Source organism: Grampus griseus (genome assembly GCF_964374135.1).
Source record: "Grampus griseus genome assembly, chromosome: 16".
In the NCBI taxonomy this organism is placed as follows: Eukaryota; Metazoa; Chordata; class Mammalia; order Artiodactyla; family Delphinidae; genus Grampus; species Grampus griseus.
The window spans coordinates 37874533-37890125 of NC_139010.1; the positions used below are offsets into that span (position 1 = coordinate 37874533).

Consider the following 15593-nt stretch of genomic DNA (forward strand, 5'->3'; position numbering starts at 1 on the left):
GGCTCCAGCCTGGGGCCCCGTGACAGGGAGAGATGCTCCCCTAGAGCTCTAGGCTTGGGCTGGCAGCCTACAAGACTTGGGGGCAGGCCTCTGGATCGTTTGGGCTACCAGAGCCCGGGAGGGAGGGAGGGAGGGAGAGGCGAGTGAGGGCAGGTGCCCTGGGAACCACCCAGGACTGAAAAGGAGCAGCATCTGATGCCTGCCGCCATGACAGGGCCGGCAGCAAGGGCCCAAGGGCCGAGCCACGTCAGGGCCTCCTGAGCGCTCGGCCCCGACCTCCTGAGACGGACACCACAGAGGCGAGCAGCAGGGGCCTCAGCCAGTGCCCAGTTCAGGTCTCAGAGCTTGGAGCCCCGAGCCCAGACCAGGGCCCAGGGTGTGGCCTCTCCCTCCCTCCCAGGTCTCTGGGTGCTCAGACAGAAGGATGGAAGAAAGCCCCCAGTCCCGGTTCAGGAACAGAGCCAGGGCAAGACCCAAAGCCTCTGCCTTTGTACCAAGCAGGAGGGGCTGCGTGGGAGTGGGAGGGCACGGAGATAGTCTGCCAGGCCAGGCCCAGGCCGAGTCTGCAGGGCCTCAGGCCACATCAGGGCGGGCACATGGCCAGGCCAAGCCAAGAGCTCCAGCCAAGGGGTGGGGGTGGGGATGGTGTCCAGCCAGCAGGGACCGTGTCTCTGCCCTGACCTGGGGTTTGGTAGCACCCAGGCAGGACCCAGAGACCAAGGGGTGTCATGTACCCTTGGCAGGTGAACAGGCGAACAGAGCAAATGGTGGCCAGGACACAGAGAACCAATGCCTACTTAGTGTACTGCGTGTCACCACCCACACCCTCGGTGTGCCTCTGCTGGGCGCCCCAGTGGGCTGCTGCATGCCCACAGCCTCCCTCCTGCCAGGTGTAAGTCGCCTCTCTAGATCCATCACCACAACCCCAAGGTAGCCCACTTCACAGGTATTAAAACTGAGGCTTGGAGAGGACGAGAGGCCTCTCAAGGCCACACAGCTAATCAGTCACAGGGTTGGGATCTGAACCCGTACCTGCCTGACCCCTTTCCACCAAAAGGAGCAAGTTACGGGTACTATGGCCAGCTGCTCAGGGGCGGGGCCAGGCTGGCTGGGTTCGGGCCGCTCTGCGCACTCAGAACAGCAAGGCTGCAGCGAGACTGCAATTCCGTGCAGCGACGGTCTACAGGTTCCCGGAGCCCCAGCCCACAGCGGTGGCTCCAGGCAGCCTCCACGTAAACCATGTCATCGATAGCAACCTGCCTACCTGCTCTCCTGGACACCAGCAAGGCCAGGATCAACTCCAAGCCACCCTAAATAGGGCAGGGGTTGGGAAAGCCCGCCCAGCCCAGGTCGGAAAGCGGAAGGAGGCCAAGAGCCCCTTGGGACCACTCAGGCTGGTACTATGACAACCATCCCAACCTCTGTGCTCGGCCCTTGGCTGGGCACTGTAGTACGTTTCCTCAGCTGACCATCACAGTGTCCTCTGTGTCATCATTCCCATCTTCCAGTCGAGGAAACTGAGGTAACCTGCCCAGAGTCGGACAGCAGAGCAGGGACGGGAACCCCAGTCTGTGCGTGAGATCAACAAGACTCCTTCTGCCCCCAATTGGGCTTGTAGGCACCATGTCTAACCTCACGCAGAGGCATGCGAGGGCCAGGCTGAGCTCTGGCTGGGAACAGGCACAGCGCAGGCAGAGACGGAGCTACAGTGTCTAGCTGCCTCCGGTGGGTCTGGCGAAGAACTAATGTAAGGGAAGTAAACTAGGCACACAGGACTAGCCAGAGCCACATACTCCAGGTCTGGCTCGAGGAGGAGGTGCAGCCTGGGATAAGGACCGCCCTGGGCCCCAACTGACAGCCCCTGGCTTCACCCACTGGGAGCCTGCCCTGCCCAGATCGGGGCCAGAAACAGACAGAAGAGGGCCATCTAACCACCTCCCAGCTACCCTGCCTGTGCTTCAGGCCCGGAAGGGAGAACCCTGGGTCTTTCTCTCCCAACCTGTGGCCATCAACCAGGAAACGGGCTGTTTACAGGCTGGAAGGAAGGTCTTAGGAGAGCCCAACTGATGGGATAGTGAACACAGACCCAGCTGCCTTCCTGGGCTCCAAGCCTGTCAGAGAGGCCAGACTCCAGAGAAGGCAGCTGTCACAGGCCAGCCCATGGCAGAGATGAGTCTCCACTCCAGCCCAATGCCTTAGCAAAAGAGAGAGAGCTGCTGCTGTGGGGGAAGGTAGGGGCGAGGAGGGCACTGGGAGGAGGCAGGGGGTGTCTGTAGAAGAAACAGGGCCACAGGGAGTCCTGCTGAGTCCACAGGAAACACAGACTTGCTTAAGTCCAACTGTGGGGGCCACTGACGCTGGTGCCACAATAGCCAGTGTTCACCTCATTCCTTAGGAAGCACTGAGCCCAAGTCTTGGGAGAGCTGGGCCCATCCAGGCCCTAGTTCACAGAGGACAAGGCTGGTAGACACAGACTGGCTCTCTTCTGAGAGCCTGGCGGGGCTGGAGACCCAGGCTTCCTGACGTCCCCCTACACCAAAGGGCTGCCTGGGGCTTTCTGGAGCAGGGGAACAAGTAAATGAGTGGGCAAAGGGGAACTGATGGGAGCCATGGATTTGGTCCAACCAGGATCCAATACCTAAAATTCTACTTGTTTTTGTTGTTTTAACGGGTCACCAAGGAAATGGGAGGGTTGTTTTGACATGACCTGAGTAGTAGATATTGGTGTCATTCACCAACTATTTCCAGTTCTCTCTCTCTTCCCAGGCACACAGTATGTCTGTGCTTCCTGGATCCCTTACAACTGGCTGGAACCACATGACTAGTTCTGGTCAATAAATTATAAGTAGAAGTGGCATGTGTCACATCCAGGTGGAGACCCCTAGAGCTCTCTTTCCCTCTGGCACAGCAACCAGCAATATTCAAGCTGAGCGACCATGATGAGCCAAGCTCCAAGCTGACACGTAGCATGAGCAGGACATAAGTGTGCGTTATGTTAAGCCACTAGACTTGGAGAGTGTTTGTTACGATGGCATAACTGAGTCTATCCTGACCGATACAAAGGGAACCACAGAACAAAACCAAAGGGTAGGAACAAACAGGCACTTCCCTGCGTGGCCAAGTCTAAAAAGATTCACATCCAGGTTATCAGACTGGGTTAGAAATGGTTTGGGAACAAGCAGTACAGACTCAATGTTCCAAGTTTTTAGGTGACAGAATTTTCTGGGTAGTGAAAAGGCCAAGTAAAGAGAGAAGATGGCTGATATAGGGGCCAAGGCAAGGGGATTTTTGACCTGGCAACTACAAGAATTTGGAAAGAGTCTGTCTGCCCTTACAAGATGTGGCTTTCAGTGTTAAGGGATAGCCTTAGCTATCCTCCAAGAGAAACCTGGACAAATGGCCCCAACGTGCTACTCTAGACAGGAAGGTTGTTAAGGTTCCCACGTCACCAGGAATGGGAACAGCAGAAGCTTGGAGGCAGCATGAGGAAAAGTGTCTCACTAGACCCACGGCCTCCAACCCACACGCCTGGCATGAGAGGCCCATCTGTTCACTGCCAGTTAAGTCCAACCTCCCAATCTGGGGGCAAGGCTACAGCAATAGGGATACTAAAAGAGAGCCTCTGGAACCCATTAAGTATGAGGATGTGGGGAGGGCAGGAGTACAGTCTATGAAGAGAGAGTGTGTGTGTTTGGACACACAAGAGTGACCCTAGAATGAAGGACAGCTCTGAAGCCCAGTAGTCCAGCTGAGGGAAGATGGCAGTTATACTTTTGGCAGTTATACATAGACACAGGCTTGTGAGAAATCCAGAGAGGGGACTAGATGGTTCCCTGTCCCCAGCCCAACTTTAGTGAGCGGCCATCAGCACCTGCAGCCGTGGCCACAGCCATCTCCTGGCTTGAAACATCACTGGCAGAAGACCCTGTGTGTCAGCTGAGAAAGACTGACCTTTGTAGGGACCCTCACCTTGTGCTCTAGGTGAGCGGGATGGAGGGCGGGGAGAGGAGGGGCGTCTGAAGAACCTGGCCTGGAAGAAATGGAGGTCATGGACCTGCATGGTGGCACAGACTTACAGTCTAGCTATTCACAAAGCAGATTCCTCTAGGAACCTCCTTAGGCACAAGCAGCTTGCAGGCCCCAGGAAGGAAGTCAGTGTGTCATTGGAGAGCACAGGGAAGTCAGTAGAGGCCTGCAGACTTGCAGTGTGCCACCTCCAGAGCGAGTCTGAAAGACAGGGGAACAATGGCCATACGCCCCAAGTGACAAGAGGATGCCACACAGTAAGCAAAAGTGCAGCCAACCGAGCGGAGGAAAGGGAAGGGTCACTATGTGCACTGCCTACAACAGGCACCTGCCAGGTGTGCCAACACGGTAGCAGAAAAATGGCCCACAAACACATGCGCATCCTAATCCCTGGAACAGTGAATATGCTAGGCTACATGGCAAAAGAGAAGCAAGGCTGCAATGGAATTAAGGTTGCAAATGGAATTAATCAACTGATTTGAAGACAGGGAGATAGGCCTGGATTATCCCAGTGGGCCCAATGTAATCGCAAGGGTCCTGGGAGGAGGGAGACAGAAGAATCAGAGGAGTGGGTGTGAGGACAGAAGTGACTTGCTGTGAGAAGGACCCCACCCACCATCGCTGGCTTTAAAGATGGAGGAAGGGGGCCAGGAGCTAAGGAAGGCAGGCAGTCTCTGGAAGCTGAAAAGGCAAGAAAATGGATTCTCTCCTAGAGCCTCCAGAAGGAATCAGCACTGCCAACACTTTGATTTTAACCCAGGCAGACCCACGTCAGGCTTCTGACCTGCAGAACTGTAAGATAAAACATTTCCGTTTTGTTGTTGTTGCTGTTGTTTGTTGTTGGTTCTGACCGCACCACACAGGCTTGTGGGATCTTAGCTCCCCAACCAGGAATTGAACCCGGGCCCTCAGCAGTGAAAGTACCAAGTCCTAACCACTGGACCGCCAGGGAATTCCCTACATTCCCATTTTTAACCAGCAAAGTTGTGGTAAAATTTGTTTCAACGCCAAGAGAAAAATTATGCAGCTGAGTGGATGGGAATGATGGTGTGGGCCTGCAAGCATCTTTAATGACTCTAACATCACACCCAGGGAAATGCTGACAGTATCTCCCAGGCAGGGACCTATAACACCGTTATCAGGGAGAACAGTGGGTCTGCCAGCAGAGGCTGCAAAAATACAGCCTCAGCGGGACCTATAATTCTGAAGGGAAATCAAGGAAGACACCAGAGGCATCAAAGCTCAGGGAGGGAAACCGTCTAGCAGATGTCATAGAGCGTAAGGGGCAGGGTGACCACCTAGGAGTGACCAGTATAATACGAGCAAGGCCATCAGATGGACACCACCAAGCTTACTGTGCTTTATTTTCCTCTTATTTCATTGTTTCATTGCTGTATTCTGTGAACACCAAGCTATACTTGGGTGATTTTTACCTTGTCTTCCTAAAACACTTTTGTGCTTATTGTAACTAAAAGGAATAATGCATCACATATATTCCTTTTTTCTTCCTCTTCCCTAAATTGTTATCTTTCCACTCTGTGACAGATATATCTACAGCATAACCAATAACTCAAGTCTTTCACTTACAGTAAAAGATAATACTGTGAACGGAAGAGACTCATGTTCAGGCAGTTCCTTTATGCGTTTATGCATTTATATAATCCTCTCCTTGAGCAGGCACTCTAAAGCAATATGAAAATTTTTTATTTAACAAATTAGTATCTCATCTAGTATCTAGAAGACAAATTTTCACACTTATTGTTAATATGGACTTTACCAACTAAATCTAAGATACAGCCTTTTAGAGATTTAAATACCATTTCTGTGTTATCATTTGCTAAATCCTCACCAAATGCATACTTTATTAAAAAGTGATCCAATCTTTTACATAAACTGACCAACTACCTCAAAAGGTAACTTGTAAGAAGCTTGTATGGATACAAAATCAGCCTGAAAAAACTGCAGGTATAAATCTTAGGACCAACAAGCCAAAGTAGGGTTTCCTGTTTTCTTCATTAAATACTTAAGCATATCCCAACATAAATGTTTGCATTTTTAAAAATAAGTTGTTTTGGATATTGAAAATATATGCAGCCATTAAAAGTAATGTTTACAAATAGTTCATAGTGATTTCAAAAAAAGCCAATGATATGTTAAATGAAAAAAAAATATATATATATATATATACACAACTGAACAGAATAGGAACTCTCAGCACTTATGAAATTCAGTGCACGAAAAAAGACTAGAAGGAAAGAACAGTGGTAGAATTCCAAACGATTTTGTTCTGTCTCTTGATGCTTTCCTGTACCTTCCACATTTTATATAATGAGCATGCATTGCCCTTTTCCTTTTTCTCATTTTTAAATTAATTCATGCTCATTGTAGCAAAGCATTTCTTTTATAATCAGGAGGGGAAAAGTTAAGCAAAAAGCTGAAAATGAAAAGGTCAGTTAGGGTCCGCTCTCAAGGAATTCACTAGCTTAACCAACGGTGCAGCTGAAAATAACAGCCTCAGGAGAAGCTGAGATGGATTCACAGTTGGTCAAGAAATGGAGAGGGAATTCATGTTTACTGGACACCTACTGCAGGCCCTCTGCAGACAATTCATACATGTCTCATCTCATTTAATCCTCACCATAATTCCAGGAGGCAGGTACTGTGATTGTTCCCTTTCAACAGATATGTGAACAGAAGCTCAGAACAGGGCCAGGCCTCTGCCAAAATCACACTGCACATGAGGCAAGCAAGATTTGAACCCTGTTTCTTGGACTCCAAGAACTATGCTCTTATTCCTGCATGGTGCTACCTCTCAAGTCAAAATGGGGCAGCACCACTTCAATCCCAATTCCACCTCGGGGGTGGGGGGGTTGTCACTGGGAGCTCGCCCAGTCCATGATGGAGACCGAACCCCAGTCTGCCTTTGCCCCAGCCAAGAAGTCCTTTCCTTTCCCATCCGAGCTGCATCTACCACCCATGTCCTGCTGCTGGGACTGTCCAAGCCCAGGAGAGAGATGAGATATCTATCAAGCAGAGCCCAGAGATGAGATATCTATCAGGTAGGGCTAAGCCACGGGATGGACAGCACCCCACAGAGCGCAGAAGGAAGGACACCCAGCCAGCTGAGCGCCTGCTGCACCAAGCCTCAGGCCAGGGAGGAGGAGCCTCTGTGCCCCGCTCTGTACTCCCTGAGGCTCTCGAGGAGTCCCATCCCTGGTAACATCCCAGGGCTTCAAAAGGTCATGGGATAACAATGTGAATTTCTGCCCACGGGGCTGATCAGTTGAAAGCATACCAACTTTAGCCTGCACACGCCCTCTGGGCAGAGGGTAGCCCAACACCACCTGGTCAGTATTCCTCCACCTGGACAACTGTCAGCCATCAGCTTCCAATTCTCTAGTTCTGGATGTACGCACACACTCACTCACACGCTTCCAAGACTGTGTCAGCCTGCCATGCTTGGAGCCTGAGACATTCTTCCAGTTATAAAAATAGAGAAACTGAAACCCAGAAAAGGCCCCTGGGTAGAGCCCTGTGCCTCCAGAACAAAGTTGCATTAGGGCTTGAAGGCTGAACGGCCCGAAGCTCTGTTTTATTTGGCTTGTACTGTGTTGTTCAAATTGTTTGATTCGTCGAGCACAGTTAGAAATCAGGTTTTACATTAAAGTCCAGATTTGGGGCTCCTCTTAAAAAAAAAAAAAATCATCCCATTTATAACACTAGGATTTTCATTCCCAAATGGTAAAGTCAGTTGAAGCTACGGAACAGCCGCTCCTTTTGACAGAGATGACCTCTCCAGACCCCACATTCCAGGTTCTTTCAGGCCCAGCTGCCCAGTTCACCCATGTGTGTTACCTGCCTGAGACTGTAACCCTGGGCAAGAGCATTAGCTTCAGTCTCTGGGGACCTGCTGCTGGAGGGGGGCGGGGGGGGGGCAATGGGCATCATTTGGAGCAAAATGAATGAGCATGGAATAGTCAACACAGCCGAGGGGAAGTCAATGGAAACAAGGTATGTCAACAGAGCAGGTGGAAGCGCCAAACTGCCATGGCAAACACAGGCGGCATCCCTGCCACACTGTGAGCTCCCTGGGGCAGGAAACAGGTGCTCCCCAGCTGCGTCCTCAGCTCCCAAGCACAAAGAATAAATGTCCACAGAGACGAGTGTATGGGGACAGTGTCAAGGGAGCATGAGGCATTGTGAAAACTGTGGCATGTAACTGGAAAAGCCTGTGTCACCACAGATCCCCACCCCAGCTAGGGTCACTCCTGCCTAAGGAGGTCCCACCCTCCCCTGGCTAGAGCCCACCCCAAGCACATGCAACAGTTGTGATGAGGGCACGCTGAAAAAAAAGTCTAAGGGCAGGGCATGCGGGGGCAGGGACTGCAGGTAGGACATGATCAGACAGCAAAGAAGGACAGGGATTCCTTCCCTCGTACCTCAATGAATGTCAGACCTCTGCCAGGGCTGGGAGTGGCAGCTCCCCTGACAGACAACACCAGCCTCACCCCACTCACCACCACCCCCAAAACACATCCAGACCTCCAGGTTTTCACAAGTACCTCAAGACATCCTTGGACTTTCAGGCCCCAGAGCTGGGCCTTCTCCCTCCTCTGCAAGAATAGCAGACTCCCCAAAACCTCCTTCCAGCACCAAGTTCTCCCCAGCACCAGTTCTGACCTTCTGCACCCAGACCAGAGCCTTCACTGAGTCACCCTATCCTTGGAGATACAAGAAAACCAGCAGCCAACATATAACCTAGAGCCAGAGGAGGGCTCTGGGCCCAGGGGCGGGGCGAGGGTAACTTGCTTGGAGCCCTCAGCCAGCCCACCTCCTCCCTACACTGACCCACTGTCCTGTCCGTTCCTCCTGGGAGGAATCCCGGCTACCAGCTGTGGCCTCTGTCCTCAATACTCCTGGGCGAGGGCCTCAGAGTCAAAGCCTTGGATATACGGAACTAGGAGAAACCATGGATATGGGGGCAGAGGAGAGGAAAGGGGCCCTGGGCCAGGCAGATATCAGGGGCAGTGAAAGCCTTAGTCTCTGATGAGGAAGCAGGCATCGTGGGAGAGATACCCGAGGCCCAGAGCCCAGGCTCAAGCCAAGTGGGAGGTGAGCGAATGAGAGAGTAGGGAAGAGCAGAGGGGGCTTCTGCGCTTAGCCTCGCACTTGTTGCCTCTGCCTGCGGGCCCGAGTTTGCGGACCACAGCGGCCCAGGCACGGGCTAGGATTTCCCCGCAGCCTGGCCTGGCCCAACTCCGCTGCTTTTCTGGTCAAACAGCGCCCACCTTCGGCCCGGGCGGGGACGCCTCCGCCCACGGCGGGGACCGCGAGGGACAACGGCTCCTCCAAACCCGGAGGAGGAGCGCCACCGGCCGAGAAACGCCAGCCAGCCGAGGCACAGAGCGGCCTCGAGGCGAGAGATGCCGCGCGTTCACGGGCTTGGGCGCCACACGCTCCTCGCTCCTCGGTTGATAGCGAAGAAGACACTGGCCCATCCAGGTCAGGGGAGGTGCACCAACACAGGTACCCTGCTCGAAGACACACCCACCCACACTCAAACAACACAGACAGCCCTAAGCCACACACGCCTGCGCGGCTCACAGACGCGCCCACCCATCTGGAAAGGAGCCGCACAAGCCCGAGACACGCCCCGCGAGGAGCCCAGCTCCCCGCTCACAAGCTCTCCGCTCCAGCCCCGCAGCGCAAGGCACTCCCGCACCACTGCTTTGGTGGGCCGGGGAGGGAGCGCGCACCGTGCGCGGCCCCGTGACTGCCCAGGCACACAGGGAACCCTGCGTGGCCCAGCCCTTCGCGACCCTGCAGGGCTCCAGCGCTGCTGGCAGGCCCCCCCCGCCCTGTTAGCCCTGGGCATGGCGGCCAGCCACTCACCTTCCTGCACGGCCTGGAAAGGATTGTTGGCCTCGATGACCTTGATGGAGTAGGTGATCTTCTCGCTCTGCAGGATGTCATCGTTGAGGCTCAGGTCGGATACGGCCAGCTGGAACACCCTGTCGTCCTTGGCCGCGTTCTCCTCGAAGATGGCACCTGGAGGAGAGGAGGGGTCAAGGCTATAGGCCTAGAGGGGGCCGCTTCCCCACCCCACCCCTACCCCAGCCTTGGCCCTCTGGTCATGGTGCTGGCAGGACTGCAGGTTGCCAGGTGGCAGGACTTCTGGGCTGCGGTTTCAGCCTGATAGGATAGTTTAAGGCTCTCCTCAGTCCCCCAACACAGAAACACACCCCCCAAATATTCCAACACAGTCGACATGAGTTACACATGCACATGGCATATGCTGCCACCAGGTCACACAAGTGTCTCACAACCAAACCACTTCATGTATCAACCATGCCCCACATAATGGACTGAGCCAAGCTGCTGTGACCTCAGGCAGCACCTAAATGCCCTGACATGGCCCCGTGAGTCCTATCCCAGGAGCCACAAAGTTCCCCTGCAGGCAAGTGTCCCCAGCCCCAATCCCAAAATGGAACAATGACTTCCTTCTGCCCTGCGCACCACCCCCTGCAAAGAGCTAAGCGAGCAGGTCCACAGTGGCTCTCCTACGCCAGGGGGCTTCTTTACGCAGGGGCCTTTGATAACCGATGACAGGCAAGCAGGCAGCTCAGTCCCAGCCTGGCTCCCTGGGCTCTGCCTCCTGCTTTCCATCCCTCCCCACTTTTTCTCCTGCCGTGTACCTTAGGGGTGGGTGGGTAGGAGGATGTCCCTAGACCCTTTGCCTTCTAACCCAGCAGGGCTGAGGAGCCCAGAAGGAGCCGCTCTTGAAAGGGCTTTCTAGAACCATGAACAGCTCCTCTGGGGCGGCCTCCGGCTGGCCCTTTACGCTCTTAGCACCGCCGTGGCCGACTCTCAGCACTTGAAGCCGGGATCGGTGGGACTCACCGAACCTGGCCCTGTAGCCTGGACAACTCCGGAGTCCTCCCCCTCACCAGGCCCTGAGGGTCACCACAGTCCCAGGGCTGGGCCCAGTGATTCCCCGAGTTGGGGGCTGGGCAGGAGGAGGAAGGTCCTGTTCCATGCTACACCCAGAGCCGCAATGCTGACCTCGAGACCCAAGCGCCCCCCCCCCCCCCCGCAACCTCCACCACCATTGGGAAGCAGGTTTGGCCCCGGCCCCTGACTCCTGCAGGGGGATTGCAGCGCACCAAGCCCAGGCCTAGTCCCTGACCACCCATCACACCCCGGCCTCGCCTGTCCCATCATCCCTGCCTTCTCACACCTCCCAACCCCCCAGACTCTCTGGGCTCGCTGGTCTTTCCCAACTTCCGGAAAAGCGACTGCAGACGGGCTCCCCAAAAGCAACCGCTGTCAGTCCCCCAGCCCGTACCAACTTCCTGGGATTTCTCCCCTGCTGCTACCAACTCCCACACACTCCCCATCAGCGACAAGCCCCCTCCTCCTCTCCTCTATCTCATCTTCTCTCCTCTGCCGGTTCTCTCCCTCCATCGGTCTCTTCCCGCTCAGCGCGCGCGCACACACTCCCCCCACACACCACACCACAGCCCAGGCTTCTTCCCTGATTCCCACCACCCAGACCATGTGCCGGCCCCCAAGACCTGGGCCGTAGGAAACTCTGGGACGGTCCAGGATTGGGCTGCTGTCGCCACAGCCAGATACACACACACACACACACATATACAGAGAGGTACACAGACACACACCAGAGAAACAGGCAGACACTGTGTCCACTCTAACAGGCTGACAGTCATGCACGCACCAACACAGGCTCTGATGGCCCCATACACCCCAACGCCCTCTCGCAGTGACACCAACACGGACCCACAAGCGCACACAGAGACACACGCTGACAACACCCACCCACCCACATTCACGCACGGTTCCGGTTGGGCCTCTTGAATCCTGCCCTGCCAACTTGGCGAGACCCCGGGCCCTGCCGCCTTCGGCGCCCGCTGCTCTGAGCTGCGCCTAAGGGCTGGCCCTACCCCGCCGACGGCCCCGCCAGGGGCGCGGGTCTGGACTTGCGCCTAGCCCCGGATTTCCCGCAGCCGCGGCCCTAAGTGTCGGCAGAGGCCGCGGGGCCCCGAGGCGGGGATTGGAGCCCCGGGGAGCAACGGGAGCCCGCGGGAGCGCGGCGCGGCCCGTGCACATCTCCGCGGGGCGGCGCGGAGCGGCCCTTCGGGGGAGCACCGCCCGCCGAGCCCCTCGGCCCAGGGAACAGCCAAGTTTGGACGCCGCGCACCCCCCGCGCCGCTGGGGCCCCCGCCCAACCTCGGCCCCGCGCCCGCCGCGCTCACCGATGTGGATGATGGAGTCGGCCCGCACCGACACGCACTGGCATATCCAGGGGAGAAGCCACAGCGTCAGCGCTTCCATGTCCCCCGGGCGCGCGGCTCATCCGCCCGGGCCCGGGGCGAGGCCGAGGGCAGCGCGCAGCGGGGAGGCGCCGGTCCGGGTGCAGTCCCGGGCCGCTCCCCGGGAGAGCGAAGCCCGCCCGCGCGTCTTTCCCCGCGCGCCCGCCCCTGAGCCCTGCGCCCGCCCCAGTCCAGCCCAGCCCAGCGCGGTCGGGCTCCCGCTCCGCTGGTGGCTGCGGCGACGCTGGCGGCCCGAGCCCAGGCCGGCGCGGCGGGGGCGGCCCGCGGCGGCGGCGGCGGCGGCAGCGGCGCTCCCCGCGGCTCTGGAGGCTTCGGAGGCGGCGGAGGCGGTGGCGGCGGTGGCGGCGGCAGCCGGGTCGGCGCGGCGGCTCCGGGCTCGCTGTGTGTCTGAGCCCCGGCGAGGAGCCGAACTGCGGAGGACGCCCCCTCCCCTCCTCCTCCCCCTCGACTCCGCTCCCCTCCCCTCCCTGCCCGCCTCCCTCCCCTCCGCCCTCCTCTCGACCACGTGACTGCGGAGCCTCTGCCTCGCAGCGCGGCGCTCTCCCGCTCGCGGCTTGGAGGGGGCGCCGGGTGCTCAGCGCTTCCAGCCCGAGGGACGCTCGGAGGCCCGCAGAGCGATGGGGACCGGCCGGGGCTGCGGCGCGCAGAGACTTGGCGGCCCTGGGCCTCGTGCCCCCCGTTCGCCAGGGACCAGAGGATGGAGAAGGGTCGGCCTCCGACTGCCCTCGAGGGTTCCCGGAGCCCCCTGGCCCCTGCCGACCTCAGCCGCCTTGCGTCTTGGGCCATGACCCCCGCCCTGGGCAGAGAGCCCCTCTAGGAGCCGGGCCAGGGGTAGCCGTGAGAGAGACCGGGCAGGGCACTGAGCCAGGCACCGAGACGCAAGGGGAGCCAAAAGGGACCCGCCGCGGCCAAACGTCGCGGAGCAGAGCCGCGGCCGCGGGCTCCAACCCTAGCTGGCCCCACCGACATTGGCGGGCGCCCATCCCCCACCCCGCGGCCCCGGGCTCAGCCGGGAGTCGGGCAGGCGGCTCGCACTCTGAAGCCCAATTCATGGCCGGAAACCGGCGCATCCGTGACCGCGGCGCTTGGACGTGAGGAGCTTTCTAAGCGGCCGGCGTGCTCAGACTCCGACTCTGCACGGAGTCTTTTCGCGCGAGCCCAGGGCGAAGAGCCGGCTCCTCGCAGCCAGCGCAGAACGGGGCTCTCTCCACCACTCCGGGAATGCCTCCGGCCAGCCACCACCAGATGTATCGTTAAGCTGTTTGGGCTCCAGCCTGGGTGGAAGTGGCAGGCCTGACGCCTAGCCACCCTGCCCCCGCCCCCCACAACAAGTTCCAGACTGGGCTCCACGTGGCACACCGAAGATTTCAGGAAGACAGCTGAGCCTTCCCGGACCGGGATTCCGCGGAAGCTCGGTCCGGGCGCGCCTGGCAGAGCCTAGTGCAAGGGGCCACTTCCGCGAGCCCGGGAGCGCCCCTTGGCCCTGTCGTTGGCCTGCGCCCCAAGGCCCCTGCCTTGATCAGGGCCGTGCGCAAGGCGTGAGGGATTCAGAGAGACTCAGCAACAGACCTTACCTGGAACTCCCCGCTCACAGGAGAGGCAGACACCTAAACAGATCATTAAAAGATGTGGCAAGGACCCTGAATAAACGCACAGGCGCGTTCTGGGCTGTGACCCAGCCTGGGAGGAAGAGCCAGGGGATAGTTTCGTGGAGGAGGTGACAGTTCTAAAGGCTGAGTGGAGGTTACCAAGGGAGAAGGAAGGGAGGCTTCCAGGCATTGAATGCTGGTTAGCTAGCCAAGATACGAAGAAAAAGAATTTAGTGTGAGTGTGTCTGTGTGTGTATGTGTGTCTGTGTGTGTGTGTGTGTCTGTGTGTGTGTGTGTCTGTGTGTGTGCGCGCGCGCGCGTATGTGTGTGTCCCAAGCTGCCTGCCACAGAAGTCACTGGCAAATTTTAGTTTGGAAAGGTGTGGGAGGAGGCTGTGCAGAGGGGGACAGTGCAGGCTTGGAGAACAGTGAGGCAGCCCTTGCAGTGGCTGGTGGGGCCGCAGGGGGAACCTAGGGGAGAGGAGAAGCTGGGTTGGAGAAACAGCAGGGAACCACATGGGCTGGCAAGGTGACTTCCAGGACGAAGGGTCCATAGGCAAGAGAAGAGGAATGACCACGCCTGAAGGAGGCTGGGCTGTCCAGCTGGGTGTGGTGCCCACACAAAGGCACTTCCTCAAGAAATCCATCTTAGGGGCCTTGAATTGTAAAACACACCCCTCCCGGGCTCTACAAACCCCCCATGCCTCCATTCTCACTCCCTGGAAATTCTACCATGCACTGGCTGAAAAGTTGTAGAAAGAAGGGAATAAAGAATGGGTTTTATTATGTAGCAATTTGGTTCCTATGGAGACTGTCTCCTCCTGGGAAGGATGGTGGTATGTTCACCCTGTAGGGGCTCAAATCTGGGGTCAAGGGCCACAGGGTCAGGGATCCCCAAACACACTTGTTGGGACCCCTGTAGTATGTTAGTAAAGTAGACGTGTGATACTTCTAACCCAGTTACAAGTTTTTCTTGATATTTATTATGCTAGGTAGTGGCAGCATTATTGCAGTGAGACAAGTCTCAAGCCCCCCTTCCAAATATTAAGAAGTCAACCTAGAAACACACATAGTTTGGGGGAGAGTTCTATCAGTTTCTAATCTGGATGATGAGGTCCCTCTCGTTTGGGACCTGAGGGCTATGACACAGGTTGGCATTCCCCTGGAAGCTCCTCTCCTGGGCACCACCTTCCCCTCCACTTCCGACAGTGCGGGGTCCTTCACCATCCCAAGATGCTCATCTCTTAATGCTCACCCTCTTATACTTCCAAGCCAAGCCAGTTTTCCCTACCAGACTGGAATGGCCTAGATATACCTTGACTGGCCAGGAAGGATACTCTGCACAGGTCCCATTTCTACTAGAGCTGGGAGGCAAACCCAGAGATCACTGGGGCCCTAGGCCTGTTTACCTCTAGGCAAGACTATTTTAATCCTCTCTGCCACCTGAAGTTGGGATTACCAGCTTCCGAGGACATTGGCTTATTGGGGCTTTATCAGATTCATCAAAACCTTAATTACTTATTGATCGAGCCAGCCCAGTCCCTTTCGACCCTGATAACCTCTGGGGCTGTAAAAGCTGCCTCCCCCAGTCCAGGCTCCCGGGCAAGCAACTCTACCTGATGAACAAG

The 15593-nt window shown here is 56.9% G+C and overlaps 1 protein-coding gene across 1 annotated transcript in view; it reads right to left on the reverse strand.

Moving 5' to 3' along the window:
- Window positions 1–12378, reverse strand: part of GRID1 (glutamate ionotropic receptor delta type subunit 1) — a gene marked incomplete at both ends in the record, with an annotated part of 666527 nt that extends 654149 nt beyond the window's left edge. Inside the window, 2 exons of the mRNA XM_082673940.1 lie at window positions 9919–10074; window positions 12300–12378. Of these exons, the coding sequence (XP_082530066.1) occupies window positions 9919–10074; window positions 12300–12378 (235 nt within the window). The remainder of the gene's footprint in view (window positions 1–9918; window positions 10075–12299) is intronic.
- Window positions 12379–15593: the final 3215 nt, after the last annotated feature.